Genomic DNA, 14,154 nt, shown 5'->3' on the forward strand with positions numbered 1-14,154 from the left:
CTAACAAAGGTGGTGGTAAATGCTCGCCGACTTCCTCTGTTAGTAACAAAAAAAAGCTTGCTAGCTAACACTAGATCAGTTATTGGCCCTCAGTCAGGGGCGGAAATCGCGGGGGGGACGGGGGGGACACGACCCCCCCATCCTGGGAAAAATATGATTTGTCCCCCCCCAATATATCACTGAAACATAACTATGTAATTTAAATAATATTAATAATACGCAATGAAAGCAATTGTGCTGATTATAGACACTTAACAGCGCGTTTTTAAGTTTCAAAAGATTGCGACCCCCCCACCCTTTTCCTCACAATGGTTTGATCCACTGGCAAGGTAACAGAGGGGTCGTAGCCACTGTCTGAAAGGCACTCAATGAACGTAACTGACGTGAGGTTAATCCAGTCAATCGCGCACACACACTAGCTGAATATGCACAGCTAGCGCGCAAATATTAACTATTAAGCTAGCTAGTACCTATTCCATTTATGTGGCCTCGTCAAAGATGGAATCTTTGCTATGGTCAATTTATTCCGAGATCAGCATGCAGATGACGTAAATTAGTGCTTCAAAGTCCCTGTGATAAGGTTAGCGATAAACTGATTTAACCCAGGTAGCAAAGATTATAGCAAACACCACTGAAACTGAATTGGTGCTCGCTAGCTTTGCAAATTCAGCTATTGTTGGAAGCCAGCCAATATGAAACAAACTATTAAAATTACAAAAGGTTGCAGCATATGTTGTGTAAATGGTGAACTCATACAGCTGTCAACTCTTGTCATTTTAATCCGTTTCACATTTGCTAGCTACCTTTTAGATCGAAGCCCAAATAGAATGATAAAAGATAAGATGATAGAAGCCCATCTCCTACTGTAAATAACCTACACACTGTGTGTGTGTAGCCAGGTAGAAAAATGGCAGATATGCAGGGACAGACTGGCAGAGACAGGGAGTCTCAGGTAAGTTTGTTGAGTCTTTGTTTGGCAACATTATGAAAGGTTCTCCATTTTTTTTAACTTGTAAAATAGGAACATAATTGGAAAATGCCATGAATACCCCCACTCTCAACTTAAACTGTTGACTGAACTAAGATTTGTTAAAGGCAATGGTATTGCTGTTGTGAATAGTTGTGTAGTTTTGGGTACCGGTAGTTAGGAGTACGGCAAACACCTTATTTCTTTGGTTCCTCAATATACATTTACCATATTACAATGTAGGCTATGTGTTACAGCACTACTTTTGGTGTCCCCCTCAGGAATTGCTCTTGAGAAAATGTCATGTAATTGTCCCCCCCAAAGTTGATATCAGATTTTCGCACCTGCCCTCAGTACACGTTATTCCACCAATTTGGCTTTCACTGACGTTTGATAATGGTAGCCAGGCTTTATTCACAATCATAAATAGTTCAACAGATCATAAACCCACCTTTTAAAATAGTCTTTGTCGTCAGTTGTTTAGCTGAGCGATTAATTGGCTGATGTGCTACAGAAACACTTATAATCAGACAATAGTGCTAGCTGCCTGCACACTTGAAATAATGGGTAACTACTCTCAAAAATCTAAATGTTAGATTATTCCCAGACCTCAAAAGTGGTCCGCTGATGTGGGTTAAGCATTGTTATGGATTTAGAAGCTACAACTATGTAATCTTTCTGAGAAAAAAAAATGTGACTTGGAGAACGAAAACCTGAAAAGAAATTGGGGGAAAATTTGAAACCTGTGAATTTCTAACTCAGTCTATCGGTTTCAATAGTAGGCCTACTGCACAGTACAGCTTGGTTGGCCTGACTGTGAAATACCAATATGGGATTTATCATTTTAGATCGGGCCGTTTGGAAAAATTTGGGCAAAATTAGAGTATACCCGCTACACCACTGACGGAAAGCAACTTTTTACTCAAGCTGTTTTTTATTAAGGGTCGATAGTTCCATCTTGTGGTTGAATGGAGCTACTACACCTATTGCAATCTCTTCAGTTGGGTTAGGTAGTGATAATACAATCAGGTATCCTGAACGATGCCCACATTTAGCACTAAGCAGCATGAAAACAGTACGGTAATATTCAGTTTTACATCATGGTAGTTTGTTGGTTGTCATCATGGTGTCTCAGAACGCTGACATTGAATCACAAATAAACACAAACATAATGACAGAGAAAAAGATTACACAAAGCTGCATGTGATATGTAAACCTATTTAAAGACAAACCTGACTCATTTGAAGGGTTTGGAAGTTTAGCTAAAATAATTAAAATGGGTTTGTTTTAATAAGAAAAATACAAGATGTTTATCAGTTTCTTCAGGTCTACAATGGGGTCTAGTTGAAGTTAGTTTCTGGACCAGACCAACACTAGAGAAATGACATACATTTTCACAAATCAAACATTCCCAATAGAGGAGTGGCTGTCAGTGTTGAAAATCAAACATTCCCAATAGAGGAGTGGCTGTCAGTGTTGTAATCAAACATTCCCAATAGAGGAGTGGCTGTCAGTGTTGTAATCAAACATTCCCAATAGAGGAGTGGGTGTCAGTGTTGTAATCAAACATTCCTAATAGAGGAGTGGCTGTCAGTGTTGTAGTACTTGAGTCCAGTACTCAGACTTGACTCGTTATCAATTCACAATTTTCATGACTTGTGACTCGACTCGGACTCGATCAGTGGTGTCTTAAGTTGTCAGAAATCTTGCTCTTTTGGATAATTCAACATATTACAATACAACAACAAATGTTACATCTATTTAGCCGTAACCAATGTGCAACACTAGCTAGGTTTCCATCCAATTGGCGACAGATTTTCATGCAAATATTCTAAAATCAGCATAAAGATAATATGCACATTTTCCCACCAGTTGTGTGTTTGCACCAAACTGACTTGTTGCAGATATAAATTCAGTGCATGATGACGTAGTGCACACAAAATGTCATTTTTTGCTTATGTTTTCATGTACCGAATAAAAACCTAAAGTTCAATGTGTTTCCATCATACTTTCAACTCAACTGATGGTTTTGTTATAAAAATTGTTGTGTTAAATAGCAAATGTGTCACTCTGATCTTGGCACGTGCGCTCTAACCAACAGCTCACAGATACAGTGTGGGTATAGCCTACATGATGACATTATTATGGACAAAAGAGACAGATTATTTTTAGTTGTCACATGTCAGCCAATCATCGATGTAGATGATCATGTCCCCAGAAAAATATATTTATTGGAAAAGAGCATCAAGCTCATCACCTTGCACTTTCTCCACCCTGTGAAGTTCCTCATCATTTATTTAATCTGTAGCCTAACAAACTGCATGCTTTCCCAACGAGTCGTAGTGGGAGGACCACACAACATGTCTTTGCCTGACTCCACGTTTACTTCAATATTTATTTATTTATTTAACCTTTATTTAACTAGGCAAGTCAGTTAAGAACAAATTCTTATTCACAATGACGGCTTAGGAACAGTGGGTTAACTGTCTTGTTCAGGGGCAGAACAACAGATTTTTACCTTGTCAGCTCGGGGATTCGATCTAGCAACCTTTCGGTTACTAGTCCAACGCTCTAACCACTAGGCTACCTGCCGCCCCATATGATGATTGCTGATAAGATGATATGATGATTACTGTGTCAATATTAGCACATAAAAGCATTTCCACCAACATTTCTCACATAATACATTTTACCGACACAAAAAGATCCCACCTTGTCAAGCATATTTTGTTTTGTCGACATTTGACAAGCTTACAGCCAAGTTTACTCGCATAAAATGTTAGATGGAAACCTGGTTAGTGTCAATATTAATTAGATGTAGATGCCCAGCTTGGCAACACAATTATAAGGCCATGGTCTGGCACTGCACTGTGCTTTGCCTTCTGATGTTCCTTCAGGCTTTGTTTCCATTTAAAACAATTCCCACACTGATCACAGCTGTACGGTTTCTCTCCAGAGTGTTTTCTCTGGTGTTGCTTTAGATTTCCTTTCTCATTGAAGCTCTTCCCACATTGGGAGCAGTGGAAAGACTTCTCCTCTTTGTGTACTCTCTGATGTTTCTTTAGGTCTATTACCCAACTGAAGCTTTTTCCACATTGGGAGCAGTGGAAAGGCTTCTCTCCTGAGTGTTTTCTCTGGTGTTGCTTTAGATTTCCTTTCTCATTAAAGCTCTTCCCACATTGGGAGCAGTGGAAAGGCTTCTCCCCTGTGTGTATTCTCTGATGTTTCTTTAGGTCAGCTTTCTTACTGAAGCTCTTCCCACAGTGGGAGCAGTGGTGTGACTTTATTCCTGTGTGGTGTGACTTTAATCCTGTGTGAGTTAGCTGATGTCTCTTCAGATATGATGACAAACTGAAACACTTCCCACACTCTGAGCAGTGGTAAGTCTTCTCTCCACTGTGTATTCTCTGATGACGCTTAAGGATTCCTTCCAATTTAAAACTCTTCCCACAATGATCACAGCTATATGGTTTCTCTTCTGTGTGCATTACCTGGTGCTTCTTCAGATATGATGACAGACTGAAACCCTTCCCACACTGAGAGCAGTTAAAAGGCTTCTCACTAGTGTGAGTTAGCTGGTGTGGTTTTAAATGTGATAACTGATTGAAACTTTTCCCGCACTCAGAGCAATGGTAAGTCTTCTCTCCTGTGTGTATTCTCTGGTGTTTATTTCGATTTCCTATATCACTGAAGCTCTTCCAACAGTGAGAACAGTGAAAAGGCTTCTCTCCTGTGTGTATTCTCTGGTGAGCCTTTAAGGCGTCTACACGACAGAACCTCTTCCCACACTGAAAGCAGTGGTACGACTTCTTTCCCGTGTGATTAAGCTGGTGTGTCTTCAAGCTGCTTGGCGTCTGAAAACTCTTCTCACAATGAGCACACGGGTAGGTTTTCTTTATTTTGAGAGTTTGTTGGTGTGATTTGATGTGAATTGGACAAATAAAACTGCCTCTGCAATCTGAACAGGGGTGGGGTCTACAAGTGTGTCTTCTCAACTCCTGTGGCTCATAGAAACTGGTCAAGCAGTCCATGCAGTGGTGATGTTTCTGTCTTGAGTTCCTCTGTCTGTGTTGTTTATGGTTTCCTGATGCTGTGGAACTGGGATCGCTGTCTGAGCCTGGATGGGAGGTCTCTCCTGTGAGAATATGTTAGAATCAGTAAGGGAACATTGAAAGGGGCTTTAAAATACTTTTGATACAAGCAGAAGCACTACAATAGTTTGGGAATCCCCTGTGGCCACCAAGGCACCAACCTCTCTCCGTACTCCACACCTGAACTTACCTGGGTCAGTGATACTATCTACTTCTTCCTCCTCTTCCTCTAGATCTGGAGCAGACACATTCCTGTTCTCATCTTCTTCTTTGACTTCGCTCTCCTCCTCCTCTTCTTTTTTAACTGCTCGCTCCGCCTGCTCTTCTTTGACTGTTCTCTCCTCCTGCTCTTCTTTGACTGCTCTCTCCCCCTGCTCTTCTTCTTTGACTGTTCGCTCCTCCTCCTCTTCAGTGACTGCTCGCTCTTCCTCCACTTCTTCTTTGACTGCTTGCTGCTCCTCCTCCTCCTCTTCTTCGACTGTTCTCTCATGCTCTTCTTTGACTGCCATCTCTACTTCCTCTTTGACTGTTCTCTCCTCCTGCTCTTCTTTGACTGCCATCTCTACTTCCTCTTTGACTGTTCTCTGATCCACCTCTTTTACTTGTATCTCCTCCTTGATTCCTCTTTCCTCCCATTCCTCTTTGACAATCACATTGAGTTCCAGTGTTTGACTGCAGTCTTCCAGCTTCACTGAGACCATCTCTGGACCCTGCTGTGCGCTGCTCTGGGCTGGAACACCACAGCCAGAACCTGGGGACTCTGTGGACTTGGGTACAGACATTGAAGGCTAGAGATGGATCCAAAAGAGGAAGCACATGTGAAAGGTGAGTTTCACAAAATACTGGAACAGCTTAGCTAATAAAGGGATAGACCATGCTAAATATTCCATGCACTAGGAATGCCTGCTAATAAAATGTAACTAGCTAGCTCACGTTGCTATGGCGATGGTAATGACAGCTAACGTCAGCAATGTGGAGCTACTATTGGTTTAGCTTTAGCTTACTGACCAGCCCTTTTGGTCATGATTCAGTTCCAGTACATTACACAGAAGAGTCAATGGACGAAGGTATCTTCTGTAAGAGAGAGATTAAGAGCTCCAATGCTCGGTCTGAACATTAACACACATCGCTTGTGGTATGGTTTTGGAGTATACAGACCTTATATTTCATATCGGGGAGAAATAATAATAATTACAATTTTGATTTGTATTTATTTCGATTTTTCAGGGAGTGATGCAACACTCTCAGCACCCCTACTTCCCATGGCTATGCCTGTATAAGGTCATTGGACTTTTGGCTAGGGGGCAGTATTTTCACGGCTGGATAAAAAACATCCCCGATTTAATCTGGTTACTAATCCTACCCAGTAACTAGAATATGCATATACTTATTATATATGGATAGAAAACACCCTAAAGTTTCTAAAACTGTTTGAATGGTGTCTGTGAGTATAACAGAACTCAAATGGCAGGTCAAAACCTGAGAGATTCCTTTACAGGAAGTGGCCTGTCTGACCATTTCTGGAACTTCTTTGCCATCTCTATCTTTTACTAAGGATCTCTGCTCTAACGTGACACTTCCTACGTCGTCCATAGGCGCTCAGAGCCCGGGAAAAACCTGAATGTCGTCATCCCAGCCCCAGGCTGAAACACATTATCGCCTTTCTCAAGTGGCCGATCAAGGGACTGTGGGCTTAGGCGCGTGACCTGGCCGCCCCCCGTCTTTGTGATTTTTTTTCCTCTGTTTGCCGAAAAGGAGATTCCCGGTTGGAATATTATCGCTTTTCTACAAGAAAAATGGCATAAAAATTGATTTTAAACAGCGGTTGACATGCTTCGAAGTACGGTAATGGAATATTAAAATTTTTTGTCACGAATTGCGCCATGCGCGCGACCCTTCTTTACCATTTCGGATAGTGTCTGGAACGCACGAACAAAACGCCGCTATTCGGATATAACGATGGATTATTTTGGACCAAACCAACATTTGTTATTGAAGTAGCAGTCCTGGGAGTGCATTCTGACGAAGACAACAAAGGTAATGAAACTTTTGTAATAGTAAATCGGAGTTTGATCAGGGCTAAACTTGGTCGGTGTCTAAATGGCTAGCGGTGATGGCTGGGCTATCTACTGAGAATATTTCAAAATGTGCTTTCGCCGAAAAGCTATTTTAAAATCGGACATATCGAGTGCATAGAGGAGTTCTGTATCTATAATTCTTAAAATAATTGTTATGTTTTTTGTGAACGTTTATCATGAGTAATTTAGTAAATTCACCGGATGTTTGCGGGGGGTATGCTAGTTCTGAACGTCACATGCCAATGTAAAAAGCTGGTTTTTGATATAAATATGAACTTGATTGAACAAAACATGCATGCATTGTATAACATAATGTCCTAGGGTTGTCATCTGATGAAGATCATCAAAGGTTAGTGCTGCATTTAGCTGTGGTTTTGTTTTTTGTGACATTATATGCTAGCTTGAAAAATGGGTGTCTGATTATTTCTGGCTTGGTACTCTGCTGACATAATCTAATGTTTTGCTTTCGCTGTAAAGCCTTTTTGAAATCGGACAGTGTGGTTAGATAAAGGAGAGTCTTGTCTTTAAAATGCTGTGAAATAGTAATATGTTTGAAAAATTGAAGTTTTTGTATTTTTGAGGAATTTGTAATTCGCGCCACGCCTATCATTGGATATTGGAGCAGGTGTTCCGCTAGCGGAACGTCTAGATGTAAGAGGTTTTAAGGAGTACTGTGGTCAAGTGAGCTGACACTTGCAAAACACAGTAAAGCCATCGCACTTCAGTGTCCTCCTGATTTTTTTGTGCGTCAATACTCTACACTTTACGGTATCGCGTGTTTTCTGGTAGGGAAAGAGGATACCTAGAGCAGCTGCACAACAAAGCATTCAACCGAAAGGTGTCTTCCGCATTTAACCCAACCCCTCTGAATCAGGGAAGTTTCAAATACATTGTCCTAGAGAGATTTACACGGTTATCAAAACGTCACGCCTGTGTAAGCCTACACGAATTAGCCCTTAGTTTCAAAAAAATCCCCTATGGGAAAAAAAAAAGTATGATGGACAAACGACAGGGACCATTTCCCCTCATACTGTGGTACTCTACAGGGGGAGAAGAAAGCATGAAAGAGGAGGATGGCAAAGCAAATCAGCACGAGGTATGCGTTGTTATGGTGATTTCAGTAAACAAACTGCAAATCAACATCCGGTTGAAGAAAACGCTACTGCAGAAGGCAAAAGTTTAAATATTTTAACTCTGGCGGTAAATTGCGTCTACGGTGCCGGCATTTACCATCGTGCTCTCATTGAAAACAATGGCATCCGGTGGCCGTGAGTTGTATAATTTGTATTGTGTAATATTGAATACGTGTGTTTCAAACTGTCTGCTTGGAATGATTTGTAGCTGTAGTCTCAGTGCATCCAATTCAGTTTCCCTACTAGAAAACATACCGTAAAGTGTTGTGTATTCACGCACCAAATTCAGGAGGCGAATGAAGCGCGGATGCTTTGACTGCGTTTTGCGAGTGTCGGCTCACTTGACTGCTAGATAAATTACGCGCAATATAGTTTAAAGTAAACGAGTTATAAAATAGACATTTGATTTGTAATCACTAAATGACAAATGATTATTGAAAACTACCCATCTATCGGCCTAGTTAGCCATGCTAACTTACTGGCCAGTGATCCGAGTAGCCAATGGATTTATGTCATCTTAAAAATGAACGATTCACACTTCATATTTTTTTTTACATTGTCTTAACAAATAATATGGTGATTCACAACACAGCGTAATGATGATAAGCAAACTTGCTTGATATGGCAGCTAGTTAGATATATAGCTCGTTAGCTAGCTAGCTAGCTAGCTAGATCATTGAATAGGCTAATTGTTGACACGTTGATCGGAGGCACGTGGACAAAAAATCCGACTGCTTTCTGTATTTGGAAACGTTCTAGAATATGTTAGAAAGCTTGATTTTTTACCTTGACACTTGGTTTTGAAAGTTAACAGGTATTGTTGTTGTAGCCCTCTTTTACCAGAACGAGATGTGCTCTACCGCGAGAATACAGATCTGCATTCTCAAGACAGTCATGGCTGCGCTAGATACTCACATTGCCAACGCCATTAAATATATACTGTTTGTCTATTGTTGTGACTTAGATGAAGATCAAATTTTATGACCAATTTATGCAGAAATCCAGGTTATTCCAAAGGGTTCACATACACTATCACGAGTATAGCGTATCTATACATTCATAGTCTAAGTTAGATATTAGAGAAGTTACATTTCAACTTCTGTAGGTCCTTCTACTACATAAACAAACCAAAGGAGGCTGGTGGGAGGAGCTATAGGAGAACGGGCGTATTGTAATGTCTGGAATGGGATAAATAGAACGGTATCAAACATATGGAAGATACATGTTTGACTCAGTTCCATTTAATCCATTTTAGCCATTATAATTGGTCTAAAGGGGGAGGTGGCACCCATTTCTGGGCTGGGGGGGGGCACCCATTTCTGGTCTGGAGCGGGGTGCACCCATTTTAAGTTGTATGCTTTATTTCAGCAATAAGGCACGAGAGGGTGTGGTATATGGCCAATATACCACGGCTAAGGGCTGTTCTTAGATGCAATGCGGAGTGCCTGGACACAGCCTGTAGTGGTATATTGGCCATATACCACAAACCCCCAAGGTGCCTGCCTTATTGCTATTATAAACTGGTTACCAACGTAATTAGAGTAGTAAAAATAAATGTTTTGTCATACCCATGGTATATGGTCTGATATACCACGCTGTCAGCCAATCAGCATTCAGGGCTCGAACCACCCAGAGGGATGTGGTATATGGCCAATATACCATGGCTAAGGGCTGTTCTTAGACGCAATGCTGAGTGCCTGGACACAGCCCTTAGCTGTGGTATATTGGCCATATATCACAAACCCCAGAGGTGCTTTATTGCCATTTTAAACTGGTTACCAACATAATTAGAGCAGTAAAAATAAATGTTTTTTGTCATACCCGCAGTATACGGTCTGTCAGCCAATCCGCACTCAGGACTGGAACCACACAGTTCATAATTGAGTTTATACAATGGGTGGGTCTAATCCTGAGTTCTGATGTTAAAACCGTATTCCAGCCGGTGTCTATTCTACAAATTACTACTGGCTCAATCTATGACGCTAAAATGCCTCTTTACTCTTTTCCATCTGACTCCGCAATCCACTGTCTCATCAGCCCAGCCAGACACGTTATAAAATTAATCTCCACTATAAAAAGCATCTAGACATTATCTCACATGTCGTTCAGACTAACCTTTTTAGTTTTCAACAGCTGAGATTTGTATAAACGTAGCTGTCTGTCTCTCCGACATTTTGACGTGTCTAAATGTATTAACAACCGTGCCATTATATCCTCCAAACACTGGCTTCTCTGGCATTGTCACTTAATTAACCTGTAGTTGTCTCTTTTCAGAAGCAAAATATCGTATTCCTGCTTAAATTTAGAATCTTTACCTTGTAGAGATTTTGCATGGGCTTTTTCTAAGACAGTGATTTACTTTTGTTTAATATCTAAATCAGATGTAACTTTTTCCGAGGATGAGATTATCATTTGCCTAATGTACACTTAAAAGACAACACAAATGATATCGGGGCTCAGCTGTTCTCCGTCCTCTTGTCTACATTTGTAAAATTCGGGTCCAGAAGATGCGCTCTGTTCATTCTCCAAATTAATAAATGTATTTTCTATTGATGTAATTAAGCATGTTACCATAGAATGATCCGATATCACTATCAGATTCAGTGTTTAATTGTCACATGTACAGGGTTGCAAGTGTGATTGCAGGGTACAGTGAAAATCTTAGGCTTCGAGCTCCAACATACAGGACTAAGTAAAATAGAATAATGAAAATGACCATTAAAAAAACAACAATATAAATGGGGGGGGGGGGAGCAGGTAGTTGACTAGTGGTGGCTATTCAGCAGCTTGATGGTCTGAGGGTAGGAAACTATTGGCCCGTCTTTGATGCTCCTGTACTGCCCGCGTGATCTTCTTGACCTGGTGTTGTAGGTGCCCTGTAGGGCAGGCAGTGGGCACCCAATGGTGCGTTTGGCTCCATGTATCACCCTCTGAATAGCCTTGCGGTCCGCGGCAGTGGAGTGGCTTTACCAGGCCGTGATGCAACCTGACAGTAGGCTCCATATTTCTTCAGCATCCTGAGGTTGAAGAGTCCCTGTCGTGCCTTCTTCATCACGATGTATGTGTGGTTTCAGCTTATCTGAGATGTGTACGCCGAAGAATTTGAAGTTAATGACGTCTCCATGGCAGCCCCATTGATGAGGACGGGGGCGTGTCCAGCCTGGTTCCTCCCGAAGTCCACAATCAGCTCCTTTGTTTTGCTTACGTTGAGGGAGAGGTTATTTACCTGGCACCACGCTGTCAGAGTGCCTACCTCCTCTCTGTAGGCGGTATTGTCGTTGTTGGTGATCAGGCTTACTACTGTCATGTTGTCAGAACTTGATGATGGAGTTGGAACTGAGGCCACGCAGTCATAGGTATACATGGAATACAGGAGGGGAATGAGGATGCACCCTTGTGGGGCCCCTGTGTTGAGGATCAGTGTCGAGGAGATAATGTTGCCTACCTTCACCACCTGGGGGTGGACTGTCAGGAAGTCCAGGACCCAGTTGCATAGGGAGGAGTTCAGTCCCAGGGCAGTGAGAGTTTATAGGGCACTATGGTATTGAAGGCTGAGCTGTAGTCGAGATGAACAGCATCCTTACATATGCATTCCTTTTTGCCAGGTGGGTGAGGGCAGTGTACAGTGCAATGACGATTGCGTCGTCCGTGGATCTGTCAGGGCGGTAGGCAAATTGGAGAGGGTGGAGTGTGTCGGGGAGGGAGGAGGTGATGTGGTCTTTGACTAGGCCTCTCAAAGCACTTCATGATGACGGAAGGGAGTGCTACTGGTCGGTAGTCATTCAGTTCAGTTACTTTCCCTTTCTTGTGGACATCTGGAAGCAGGTGGGTATAGAGGCCTGAGCTAGGGAGAGATTGAACATTTCAGAGAGTACATTTTCAAAGAACACATATCATACTTTTTTGAATCCAGTTTATTGTTGAGTGCATTTTGGGAAATAAAAATGTAGCCAATTCTTGAAAAGCTTTTCTGACTTTGAGGGAAAAAAGGAGTCGTCTTCTGTAGTTGGTAACAATAATCTCCAGGTGTCCTTAATTATTTCTAAAGATACATTTTTTCACACCTGGTCTTGCCTGGCCCACAGGTCTACATGTTATAAATCAGGGGTTATCACCCTCGTCATATACTCCTTTACACCCCAGTATCTCTACTTGCACATTCATCTTCTGCACATCTACCATTCCAGTGTTTAATTGCTATATTGTAATTACTTCACCACCATGGCCTATTTATTGCCTTATCTTACCTAATTTGCACTCACTGTATATAGACTTTTTGTTTTCTTTTGTTCTACTGTATGTTTTGTTTATTCCATGTGTAACTCTGTGTTGTTGTATCTGTCGAATTGCTATGCTTTATCTTGGCCAGGTCGCAGTTGCAAATGAGAACTTTTTCTCAACTAGCCTACCTGGTTAAATAAAGGTGAAATAAAATAAAATATACAGTGCATTCGGAAAGCATTCAGACCTCTTCACTTTTTCCACATTTTGTTACACAATACAGCCGTATTCTAAAATTAATGAAATTGTAGTTTTTTTCTCATCAATTTGTGTAGATTGATGAGGAAAAATGGATTGATCACAATACCCCATAAAAAAACAGAAATATCACATTTACATAAATATTCAGACCCTTTACTCAGTACTTTGTTGAAGCACCTTTGGCAGCGATTACAGCCTCTAGTCTTCTTGGGTATGACGCTACAAGCTTGGTACATCTGTATTTGGGGAGTTTCTCCCATTATTCTCTGTAGATCCTCTCAAGCTCTGTCAGGTTTGATGGGGAACGTCGCTGCACATCTATTTTCAGGTCTCTCCAGAGATGTTTGATAGGGTTCAAATACGGGCTCTGGCTGGGCCACTCAAGGACATTCAGAGACTTGTCCCGAAGCCACTCCTGATTTGTCCTGTTGGAAAGTGAACCTTCACCCCAGTCTGTGGTCCTGAGTGCTCTGGAGCAGGTTTTCACAAATGATCTCTCTGTACTTTGCACCGCTCATCTTTCCCTCGATCCTGACTAGTCTCCCAGTCCCTGCCGCTGAAAAACATCCCCACAGCATGATGCTGCCACCACCATGCTTCACCGTAGGGATGGTACCAGGTTTCCTCCAGAAGTGACGCTTGGCATTCTGGCCAAAGAGTTGATTCTTGGTTTCATCAGACCAGAGAATCTTGTTTCTGATGATCTGAGTCTTTAGGTGCTTTTTGACAAAGTCCAAGCTGACTGTCATGTGACTTTTACTGAGGAGTGGCTTCGGTCTGGTCACGCTACCATAAAGGCCTGATTGGTGGAGTGCTGCAGAGATCGTTGTCCTTCTGGAAGGTTCTCCAATCTCCACAGAGGAACTCTGGAGCTTTGTCAGCGTGACCATCGGGTTCTTGGTCACCTCCCTGACCAAGGCCCTTCTCCCCCGATTGCACAGTTTGACCCAGGCGACCAGCTCTAGGAAGAGTCTTGGTGGGAAGAGTCTTGGTGGTTCCAAATGTCTTCCATTTAAGAATGATGGAGGCCACTGTGTTCTTGGGGACCTTCAGTGCTGCATAAATGTTTTGGTGCTCTTCTCCAGATCGGTGCCTCGACACAATCCTGTCTCGGAGCTCTACGGACAATTCCTTCGACCTCATGGCTTGATTTTTGCTCTGACATGCACTGTCAACTGTGGGACCTTATGTTGACAGGTGTGTGCCTTTCCAAATCATGTCCAAACTATTGAATTTACTACAAGTGGACTCCTCCAATCCAGTTGTAGAAACATCTCAAGAATGATCAATGAAAACAGGATGCACCTGAGCTCAATTGAGTCTCATAGCAAAGGGTTTGAATACTTATGTAAATAAGGTATCTGTTTACTATTTTGAATACATTTGCAAAAATTTCAAAAAAA

At 41.8% G+C, this 14,154-nt stretch overlaps 1 protein-coding gene across 2 annotated transcripts; it reads right to left on the reverse strand.

The window, feature by feature from the left end:
- Nucleotides 1–1,882: 1,882 nt before the first annotated feature.
- Nucleotides 1,883–9,414, reverse strand: LOC106564167 (oocyte zinc finger protein XlCOF6). Of its 2 annotated transcripts, none has more exons than XM_045710268.1 (3): nt 9,185–9,414; nt 5,249–5,846; nt 1,883–5,102 (listed from the first exon to the last, which is right to left on the reverse strand). In XM_045710268.1, exons 2-3 carry the CDS (start codon nt 5,838–5,840, stop codon nt 3,775–3,777), a joined length of 1,920 nt encoding a protein of 639 aa, XP_045566224.1. In that variant the 5' UTR covers nt 5,841–5,846; nt 9,185–9,414; the 3' UTR covers nt 1,883–3,774. The 2 variants fall into 2 exon arrangements, with proteins under 2 accessions (XP_045566224.1, XP_013985671.1); XM_014130196.2 differs by lacking the exon at nt 9,185–9,414 and adding an exon at nt 9,056–9,162.
- Between the last annotated feature and the right edge of the window lie 4,740 nt (nt 9,415–14,154).

Source organism: Salmo salar, chromosome ssa02 (assembly GCF_905237065.1).
Source record: "Salmo salar chromosome ssa02, Ssal_v3.1, whole genome shotgun sequence".
Lineage (NCBI taxonomy): Eukaryota > Metazoa > Chordata > Actinopteri > Salmoniformes > Salmonidae > Salmo > Salmo salar.